Source organism: Elephantulus edwardii, unplaced genomic scaffold (assembly GCF_000299155.1).
Source record: "Elephantulus edwardii isolate Elephantulus edwardi_28Jun2011 unplaced genomic scaffold, EleEdw1.0 scaffold00208, whole genome shotgun sequence".
In the NCBI taxonomy this organism is placed as follows: domain Eukaryota; kingdom Metazoa; phylum Chordata; class Mammalia; order Macroscelidea; family Macroscelididae; genus Elephantulus; species Elephantulus edwardii.
Window position 1 is genome coordinate 799156 of NW_006399958.1, and position 11032 is coordinate 810187.

Consider the following 11032-nt stretch of genomic DNA (forward strand, 5'->3'; position numbering starts at 1 on the left):
GGACCAGGACTACTGGGTTTGAGGATGGAGAGAAGGAAGTGGAGAATGGGGAGGTGCCAGGTCTCCTAGATCTGGGGGTAGGGGATGGAGGAGGGAGGAAGGTCGGGAGTGGAGCAGAAAAGGACTCCCGTATCTGAGGGTGGAAGAATTGGGGCCTGGTTTCCGAAAAAAAGAAATCCAGGGTGGCAGGTCCTTGGCTTTCCCAAGATCTCCTTACCGGGACCCGCACAACTGGAGTGGGTTTGAGATGGGTGATATGGGGCTGCTTGCATGTCTGCAGGTGTGTGTGTGTGTGTGTGTGTGTAAGAGAGGATCTAGGGCGGCAGCTTCAACACCCCCATTCCTCCCAGGGGAAATTCATTCGCATCAACTTTGACGTTGCTGGCTACATCGTGGGCGCCAACATCGAGACCTGTATCCTCGCGCAGCCCCGAGGGTGCCTGGGAGGAGCAGGGTAGGTGCTGAGGTGGGCGGCCCCTGGGATCCCACACGCACGGGACACAGTCACCTGGCTACTCAGATAGGGTCACATAGTCCCACCACCCCAGGACAGCATGGACGCGGCTACTCCAGTGGGGACACAGCGATTTCCACTGCTTGTCTAAAAACAGCTTCTCTACAGAACCAAACTATTTGGTGTCACATGGTGACCCTACAGATGTCACAACGGAACTGTGGTCTTTATGAGCTAGTTTTTCGTCAGTAGTTTGCCAGGCGTTTTTTCGAAGGCTCCTCAGAGGGAAAACGTCTCCAGACTTTTCAGCTGACAGCTTTGCATCACCGAGTTCTCCATCATGACAGGGTGTTAGTTTCAAGCCCATTTTACAGATAATGAAACAAAGGCACTACGCAGCGCAGCTTGCCTGACAAGCCCAAGGCTACTTGCTAAAGGCAAAGCCACTGGGCACCGAATGAAACCCACTGCATCTTGAGAAGGAAAAGGGGATGGTACAGACTGAGCTGGGGAGTTGTGTGTGTGTGGGGGGGGGGACTCCTGCCCTCTTTGGCACCTTAACTGGCCTCCACCCAGACCTGCTGGAGAAGTCACGCGCCATCCGCCAGGCCAAGGACGAGTGCAGCTTCCACATCTTCTACCAGCTGCTAGGGGGCGCTGAAGAGCAACTCAAGGGTGAGTGTCCGCGCGTCCTTCCCGGCTCACGCGGGTGGGAGGCACCTGGGGTGTCCTGGGTGGGAGGCACATAGGGTTCCCTATGTGCCTGGTCCCTGGGAGAGGAAGGAGATGACAGTCACCGGTCTTTGTTAGGTGACTCTTGGACGCAGTCACGCGCACCCCTGGGGCTCCTTCTGTGCCGCTAGCCCTGCGCCCCCATGTGTGCGTGCGCACACTTGCTGAGTTCTACTTTGTGCGTTTGGCGAGTCCCAGTGCGCACTGGGCTCTGTCACCCGCAGCCTGTGCTGCTCCACAGACGGCCACCCTCTGGCTCCAGCCCTCTCTCCTCTCCTGCCTCCTCCAGCCTTCTGCCTCTCTCACACTGGCTCTGGTGGCCACGTGGCTCCTGACTTCTGCCCATGCGGGCCTGGGGCACCTGCTTGCACTGACTTCTGAAACTCGGGGGCTCCCGTCCGCGCCGCCTCGGGGCGTCCACCTCCGCCGGCTGGTGCTGCACCCTGACTCCGGCTTAGCTGCGCCCGCTGCCTCCTCGCCTCTTCCTATTCTGGTTTGTGTCACCTCTCCCGGCTGCCTGCCTCCTGCCCCTGCGCTCTGCTCCACTCCACTTCACCCCACTCGGCCTTTCCCTCTCGGTGGCTCGTGCCTGGGGTTTCTGTCTCTGCCTCACTCGGGTGGCCAGTCGCCTCTGGCTGCAGAATCGCTCGAGGCTCTTGTCCCCACCGCCCCAAAGCTCTTTTTCATTCCAACTCTATCTAGCCCATAACTTGTGCCACGTGGTCGCCTCGTGGCTCCTGCAGTCACATGACTTCTCACCACATCCCTGTGGCTTCTGAAGCCATGTGCTGTCCCACTATTGCCCCTGCTACTCCATAGCTTCTGCAGACTTGGGCCTCCTGCTGCCAACATTGCTTCTGCCAGCTGGGAATGGTAATCACCTGTCTGCTCCGGGCACTTCCGTGATGGAAAAGGAAAGAGGAATGATATAATAATTCCCCCAACACATGACATAAAGATCCTCACCATTAGACTGAAGAAGAGTCTGAGGGTCCTAGTGGCAAGTGGCTTAGCCTGACGGCGCACTCAGGTTGAAGAAGCCACGAAGCTAAGTTAAGCCCGCTGCTTGACCCGGGCTTACCCCTTCCACCCCGCAGCCGACCTCCTGCTGGAGCCGTGTTCCCACTACCGCTTCCTGACCAACGGGCCGTCATCGTCCCCCGGCCAGGAGCGGGAGCTCTTCCATGAGACGCTGGAGTCCCTGCGGGTCCTGGGCTTCAGCCACGAGGAAATCACCTGTGAGTAACCTGGGCCCCACAGCACCCCCTAGTGGAGGGGGAGGAATGCATCACACCTGACGGGCAGGTTGGGGAAAAGAAACCCAACACAATATAACAGCTGTGGGGTCCAGGCGCCTTAAGAATCTGCGAGTTCGGCTCCAGACCGCCCACGATTGAGCAGACGCAGGAAAGTTAGGTGGACACCAGACTGCAGGCCACACGCAGTGTGTGATAGCACGGAGGGAAGGGCTTGCTATGTGGCGAGAATTCCAGAGTGGGACACGGAGAGACACAGAGGGAACACGTTGCTGCTGGGAAAAGGGAATCAAAAGGTACACTTGACGCTCGGTTACTTTTAAGAAATGAAATATCAGCTCTGTTTCCCTGTGTATAGCTGGACACCCCTCCTTGCCTTCCCCTTTCTCTCCCCCCTTCTCTCCCTTTCCCTCCCTCCCCTTTCTCTCTCTGTTTGCATACTCCCCTCCTTCCCTTCTCCTCTCTCTCCTTCCCTCCCCTCTCTCTCTCAGTTTGCATACCCCCTCCTTCCTTTCCCTTCTCTCTCTCCTTTCCTCTCTCTCTCTCTCCCACCCTCCATCCCTCTCTCCCTCTCTCTCTCTTTCTCTCTGTTTGCATACCCCCTTCTTCCCTTCCCCTCTCTCTCCTTCCCTTGCCCTCTCTCTCCTTCCCTTCCCCCCTCTGTTTGCATACTCCCCCTCCTCCCCTCTCTCTCTCTCTGTTTGAATACCCCCCTCCTTCCCTTCCCCTCTCTCTTTCTCTCTCTCTCTCCTTCCCTTCCCCCCTCTCTGTTTGCATACCCCCTTCTTCCCCCTCTCTGTTTGCATACCCCCTCTCTCTGCGTCTTGCCCCCCCCCCCGTCCCTTCATATCTAGAGTCTTAGGAGGGAGTTGTCCTATTCAATCCGAGGCAGTTTAGATCCACTGGCAGCACTTCAGGAAAGAGACAGGCAACCACCTCCTTCCTGGACAGTTTCCAGCCTCTGGCAGGTCGTCTATGAGTCAGTTCTGACTTGCCGGCAATGAGTTTGGCTTTTGATATCTATATGCATTGTCTTCGCAGTCACTTGCTAGGTGTCAGAGAGCTGGGCAATGACCAGGGAGGATAGAAAGAGAATTGATGCCTTTGAGCTGTGGTTCTGGAGAAGAGTATTGAAGGTACCATGGACTGCTAGGAAAACAAGCAGGTTTATCCTAAAGAGGGTTAAACCAGGCTGCTCCTTGGAGGCAAAGATTCTGAGGCTCTGTCTGACATACTTTGGACATGTTGCAAGGAGCGACCGGTCCTTGGAGAGGGACATCATGCTTGGGAGCGTGGAGGGACAGTGCAGGAGAGAAAGACGCTTGGTGAAACTAATTGATTCAGCGTCTGGGATAATGACAGTAGATGGGGACGGAGACAATAAGGTTGGCACCGGACAGAGCAGGGTTCAGGGCTGTTGTACACTGAGTCGCAAGTGACTCAATGGCACGTAACAACAGCAAACAATGATGCTGTGGTATTTTTCATTTGCTTCGTCTGCATGTGGAAGTTGGACAGTGAATAAGGCAGACCAAGGGACGCATGGATCAGTGCCTTTCAGTTGTGGTTGTGGTGTCGGAGAGCAGTATCGAGGATCCCCTGGACTGCCCACAGAGCCAACGAGTCTCCCTGGGAGGAAGTGCAACCAGGGTGCCCCTTAGAGACAAGGACGTTGACATTCCGCCTGACACACTTTGAGTATGTTGTCAGGCAGGGGCCAGTCCTTAGAAAAAGCCCTCGTGCCGGGAAGGGCAGAACGCGAGGAAGATCCTCGACGAGGTGGATTGACGTGGTGGGTTGGAGCTTGAGGCAGATGGGGAGGCTGGCATGGGATCGAGCAAGGTTCTGATCTCTTGTTCGTAGGATTACTGTAACACTTACGGGACTCACTGGCGCCTAACTCTCTCTGTGTGTGTGTGTGTGTGTGTGTGTGTGTGTGTGTGTGTGTGTGTGTGTCTTATCAAAGAATAGTCTGTGGGAGGTGCCCTGCTCCCCAAAGACAGAGTCTCTCTAGCCGTTCGACTCGACCAGCGCCTCCATGCGGGAAGGATGGGCATTGTCCTTCCATGTTATTTACAGCCTCTGAGAACCTGCTGGAGGGGTCCGCTGTGAGTCAGTCTTGACACTGTGACCATGAGTAATAGATGTATATGTTCCTAAATGTCACTGGGTGACACGGACAATGTACAATGTACACCCACCTTCCAACTGAAAGGTTGGTGGGCCGTGCGAACCCACCCTGCACGGGTACGGAGGAAAAGCCTGGCAGTCGCCTTCTGGAAAGCCCATCGGCAAGAAAACCACCGTTCGATGCCTGGACACACCCAGGGTTGCCACAAGGCCGGGGGGCCGCCTCAGCAGAAGCTGACAGCACCCACAAGCGGTCCCTTAGCTTTTCTTCATAGCCGCGTGACATTGCACCCTTTCCTTTTGGTGAGTGAGCTTGGACAGACTCTTAAGTTGTCTGCAGGGCTGAGCCGCAGGGTTGAGCCGGGGGCCAGCTCTGCAGGAGGTGACCCGCAGGGTGAGTAGGGAGGGCTGGAGCCGGTCCAGGGAACACCAGCCTGGGCCGCTCTGCTGACAGCCTGCTGCCTTGGAGATATTCACACAGGAGCTCAGGCCTCCCCACTGCTACCCTGGCTGGTCCCCCATCCCCAGAGTTGTGCAACTCCCCGCCATTGATATCTCCAACGCTCCACAGTGGACAGCCGGCTGCAGATTCGCAAAGTCAGAAGGCCACGGCCTGAGAGGACGAGGCCTCCTTTATGGCCACAGGGTACCTCCTGGCCCACTCAAGCTTCCTGGCACCACAGATCACAGATCCTTGCCTGTGGCGTCTCCGTGTGTTTCAGGGAAAGATCTCACTGCGTGGCTGGAGTTTAGGAAGGAGACTGCAAGATCTTTCTCCTGAGATGTAGATGCCTGTATTTGAATCTCCAAATTTTCAGTTAGAAGTAAAGTGTGCTAATTGTTGACACCATCCAGAGTCTCAAAATAGAACCAAAAAAACCCAGATCAAAATCAAAGTAAAGAAAGGAAACTATTTAACTTGGGGAGCTCTGGTGGCCTAGTGACACTGGAGTGGTCCTGCCAGCCCAGAGGTAGGCGGTTCGAATCCACAGCTGCTCCAAGGTGGAAAGATGGTCAGTCTCCTCCCATGTGATTTCAAGCCTCGGAAACTGCTCGGAGGGTCCGCTATGAGTCAGATCCCATTTGACAGCAATGAGCAAGAGAGAGGAATTTAACTTAATGCACAAGTCTGCTTCTTTCTGATTGGTTCCCACCCCCGGAGGTCCCACTTGGGCCAGAGCAGACCTGTGTTCCGTGGAGTTTTCAGTGTCTGATGTTCTGGAAGGACATTGTCAGGTCTTCCTTCTGAGGTGCTTCGGGGTGGACTCGACCCTCCCAGCGTTTGAGTTAGTGACTGAGCATATTAACTGATTGCACCACCTCAGAACTCCTGAGTTGTTGTTATGTGCTGTCGTGTTACCTGTAACCCATAGCCACCCTATGTCCAGTAGCTCTGATACCTGCCCTGTCCTGAGCCAGTCTCACTGATTCTGACACAACTCCCACTGCCCCAGTCACTGTGTCAATCCATCTCCTCTGGAGGCCTTCCTCTTCTCCTCTGTCTGTCCACCTTTCCGAGCATGATGTCCTTCTCCAAGGACTGGTCCCTCCTGGCCACATGCCCAAAATATGTGAGACAGAGCTTCAAAATCCTAGCCTCCAAGGAGAGACTTGGTTTCACCCTCTCCGAGACAGACCTATTTGTCTTCTTGGTGGTCCATAGTATGTTCAAGACTCTGCTCCAGCCCCACAATTCAAAGCATTAATTCTTCTTCTATCATCCTTAGTCATTGTCTAAGACTAAAGTGAACCTAATCCAGGCCATGGCCTTTACAATTACTTGCTATGCATCAGAGAGCTGGACAGTGAATAAGAACTCCTTAGAGCGGTGCTAATTTCCGGCTGCACCAATCGACTACCTGAAATGCCCATTTTTCAACATCCATACTAGCAATGGTGGTTATAGGGTTTTTGGTTTTGTCTTTTGCTGGTTGAGTATGTAGTAGTTGTGTGTATGTGTATTCTACTTACCCTTAGGGGTATGCAATGTGTCAAGCTGCTGACTAATATGTCAGAGGTTCGAATCCCCCAGCTGCCCTGCAGGAGAAGTATGAGGCAAGCTTCTTCCTGTAGAGATTTGCAGGCCCAGAGGGGCGACGAGGGGTCCCTGTGAGTCAGCTGCATGTGGTGGGTGTGGTTCTCAGGAGGTTTACAAGAAGCGATGGTGTTTATTGCTGACAAATGGTTCCAGCTCACAGAGACCCCACATGACAGAGTGGACCTGTCCCCTTGGCATCTCTACGGTGTAATCTGGTGTCTAAATCTCTCAGCTGCTGCCTGAAAGGTTGGTCTGAACCCAGCAGCCGCTTGGCAGGAAGAGGTTGTCTCTTTCTGGGAGATTTACAGGCGCGGAAGCCCTGGGGGGCAGCCCCGCTCTGTCCGGCAGGCTACTACACATCAGAACAGACTCGAAGGATATGGGATTGCCTTTAGCATTCGTGTCCTCACAGAAGCAGAACTGACTCTCTCTGGAGCTGAGGGGCAGACTTGGACCCTCAACCTTGCAGCTTACAGATGAGATGTATAACCACGGGGCCATGCCAGAGGCCGGACAGGGAGTGGCATCTGGTTATAGTTCATATGTCCTCCTTTTGATAATAAAGAGACGGGTACAGCGAGGTGGGCTGTCCTGCCCCAGGGTTCACCCCAGGTGAAGAGGCGGCAGTGGAACCCAGGCTGAACTTCACAAGCATCGTCCCCGGAGAGGGAGGTGGGTGTACTGGGTCACCCACAGGTCACCCAGAGCAGGGAGAGCCTTTGGGGCAAGTGGCGGTGGCAGTTCCACCCTCCTCCCACTCCTCGTCTCTGCCCGCCTGCCCTCAGTGCCGGAGATGCCCCGTGAGAGGTAGAGCAGGTCCTGGGAAGCCAGGCAGCGTGCCAGCCCTCAGATGCGGCGGGACCCAGCGGCTGACCCTCGTCTCCGCAGGCCGGGGCTTGTCAGATCACCTGATCCTGAGGCAGCAGGGAGAGAGAGCTGCCAGCTCTCCAAGATGCTTGGTGCTTTCAGGTGCTTGACGCTGAAGCAGATGCCAGAGGACTGTCCGAGGCACTTGAGTCTAGACCAATGTCAGTTGATGCTTACAAATTATCTTCAGGTTGTTAAGAGCAAGGATGGTATTGTGGTTGCAGAATAGCATCCCATTAATTGAGTTAATTTTCCCTTTTTGTTGTGCTTTGGTTGAACGATTAACAGAGCAGAGTGATTTTTCACGCAGCTGTTTCTACACATTTTGTTTCATTACAAATAAAATGATTGCAGGTCTCACAGTTTAGCAGCACTCTTCCTGTCTCCTCCCTGTGATTCCCATTTCCATCCATCCTTCTAGCCTATCTCTTTCTGCCTTCTGCGTGTGCTCCCTGGGCAAAGGATTAAACACGGCCTTTTGATCTTATATGATTGACAGTTCCAAGGAACACATTCTTCCCTCGTGTTATTGATCCCCTTAGAGGCTTGTCGGTTATTTGGGTGGAAATTGAGCCATTGAGGGGTTAGTTTAGTTCTGTGCTTGAAGAGCGTGACTAAGGGCTCTCGTCTCAGGGGTTCCACCACTCTCCAACAGCCCAGTAAAGGCGAGCTCTGATGGCCTAGTAGGAAGAAGGTGCACTGCAATCCCAGAGGTGCGCAGTTCGAATCCACCTGACTCTCTGTTGGAGAAGGAGGGACAATCTCCTCCTGTATCAGTCAGATCTGATTTGATGATATACACATAAAATAATAATAATTTTTAAAAAATTTAAAAAAGCAGTCCAGTAAACTGGTATTGTTTATGATGTTGAGCTTTGCTTCGCATTTTCCTCCCCCTCTATCAGGGGCCTTCTACTTTTATCAATCTCTTTTGGAATAGTCAGCAACTGTAGCCGGGCACCATCTATTTCCTCTGATCTCGGCATTGTGGAGGCTGAGGTTTGCATGATCTACCAGTCCTTTGGACTAATGGTTTCCTGGTATCTTTGATTTGCTTTACTCTGCAGGAGATGGATAGACTTACTTATTTTCTCCCCCCACCTCATTTTTTTTCCTCTTATTATGTACCATCGAGTCAGATCTGACTGGTACAGGAGGAGATTGCTCCTCCTTCTCCAGAGGAGCATCTGGTGGATTTGAACCATGCACAAACTTGCTTATCTTTTGAGGTGCATGTGGAGTCGAGTGAAATAACCTCATGGCTAGGATTTGTTTTGCCATGTTCTAGCAAAATCTTAAGAGAAGATAACCAAGAATGAGAGATGGGAGATTAAGTGTGGCCGCAGACACACCAGCCTTGGAGGCAGGGATGGTGAAACTTGGGTCTCCCATACTTTGGGCATCATTCTCAGGAAATACCGGTCTTTTGATAAAGACATCAAGCTGGGAAAAGTAGCAGGTCAGTGAAAGTGAGAAAGACCCTTAGTCTTCTAAGACTAATGGCTACATTGTAGGGCTTGAATGTGTCAGAGTTCGTGAGGTGGCCCAGGGTAGGGCACAGTACGTACTGTGGTTAAGACAGTGCTGCACACTTTTAAATTGACAACCGTGCTTAGAGACACATTTTGCCCTCATTTGAAGCAACGTGTTAATAGGTTCTTTATGCGTTGTAATCGACTCAGCAGCACCTAACATCAGTATATGTTAATCCACTTACAGCTGATTGGCTGATCCCTTCCTGATCAATGATTACATCATTCTGGAACTGCCAAATCACACCTTTACGTAACTGCCAAACCACTGAGAATCTTAGTCCTGCCAAAGTGGATACAAATCTTGAGGGGCTAGAATTCTATCAACAACAGTTAGTAATTAAGCACTTAGTCATTTGGGTCACCCAGAGTCCTCTTTATATGTAGTTTACCATGATTATTGTTATGTGCCGTCAAGTTGCCTGTGACTCGTAGCAACCCTGTGTACAGTGGCTCTGAAGCCTGCCCTTTCCAGAGCCAGTCTCACTGACTCTAATACACCAACCCTCATTACCCCAGTTACTGTATCAATCCATCTCATCTGGGGTCTTCCTCTACTGTAGCATCCTTTCATCTTTGCAAGCATGATGTCCTTCTCTGAGGACTGGTCCCTCCTGGCCACTTGGCCAAAGTATGTGAGACAGAGCTTCAAAAGCCTAGCCTCCAAGGAGAAACTTGATTTCACCCTTTCCAAGACAGACTCAGTTTGTTTTCTTGGTGGTCCATTGTATGTTCAGCACTCTTCTCCAGCACCACAACTCAAAGGCATCAATTCTCCTTCTGTCAACCTTAGTCATTGTCCAGCTCTCTGATGCACAGCAAGTAATTGCAAAGACCATGGCCTGGATCAGGCGCACCTTAGTCTCTAGACTGTTGCTTTTTAGTACTATGCAGGGGTCCATGAGAGCAGATTTTCTCAGTGCAGTTTGTCTTTTGATTTCCTGACTGCTGGTGCCAAGAGTGTTGATTGTGGAGCCTAGCAAGCTGTAATTGTTAACAACCTCAATCTCTTCTCCATCTATCAGGGTTCTGGTAGTTGGCCCAGTGGTGAGAATCTTAGTTTTCTTGATGTTGAGCTTCAATCCATATTAAAGACGGCAGTCTTTGACCTTCTGCCAAAAAAAAATAAGAGACAGACCATGCACAATGCTGGCTGCAGCTCCCCACCTGCAGAGATCAGGGCAGTAAGCCTGGATGTGCTCTAAAAGTCTTGTTTCTGGTGACCTTGGCTTACATTTTAAGGCATGTGAGGTGATAGTTGCGGGTCACGGTTGAGTCAGATGATAGAACACAGCATTTCCAACGCCATATCTGGAGGACTGTCCATCCTGATGGGGGGCAAAGGCAGATTTACGCCATGGTCTGTGGTCTGTGGCTTGTAGGATCGTGTGTTGAAATAGGAGTTAACTGAAGGCATATGGGAAACTAGGCCCCCCCTTTCACCCGTACCCTTTTTCGGCTCACACTGGAGTGTCCTGCCTGGAAGGGGCACTCCACGTTCCAGCCCCAAGTTCTCCAAATACCACAGCTCAGGAGAGGCCTCAAGGACCAGGACTGGTTAGGAGATGTCCCACCCCTGAATCTTACCAACATTCCTGAGCTCTTGACTGTACCCTTCTCCCTGGAGTGCTGTTATGATTACACCCCCGCACACTCAAGGTCCCCCTTCTGCTTCCCTGATGCCATCCAACCCTGCACCATCAAAGCTCTGCCTGTATCCACCAAGCCCCACTCCTGCATGATAAAGACCCCACCTCTGCCTGCCAAGCCCTGTCCCTATATGGTTAAGGACCCACCTCTGTCCACCAAGCCCCGCCCCTGCACAGTCAAGGCCCCACCTCTACTCACCAAGCCCCACCCCTACACTATCAAGGCCCCGCCTCTACCCACCATGCCCCGCCCCTACACTATCAAGGCCCTGCCTCTACCCACCATGCCCCGCCCCTGCACTGTCAAGGTCCTGTCTTTACCCACCAAGCCCCGCCCCTATATGGTTAGGACCCACCTCTGCCCACCAAGCCCC

At 52.7% G+C, this 11032-nt stretch overlaps 1 protein-coding gene across 1 annotated transcript in view; it reads left to right on the plus strand.

Moving 5' to 3' along the window:
- Positions 1–11032, plus strand: part of MYH14 (myosin, heavy chain 14, non-muscle) — a 116876-nt gene that overhangs the window by 26312 nt on the left and 79532 nt on the right. Inside the window, exons 7-9 of the mRNA XM_006897341.1 lie at positions 351–414; positions 1031–1129; positions 2284–2424. Coding sequence (XP_006897403.1) covers positions 351–414; positions 1031–1129; positions 2284–2424 — 304 coding nt within the window. The remainder of the gene's footprint in view (positions 1–350; positions 415–1030; positions 1130–2283; positions 2425–11032) is intronic.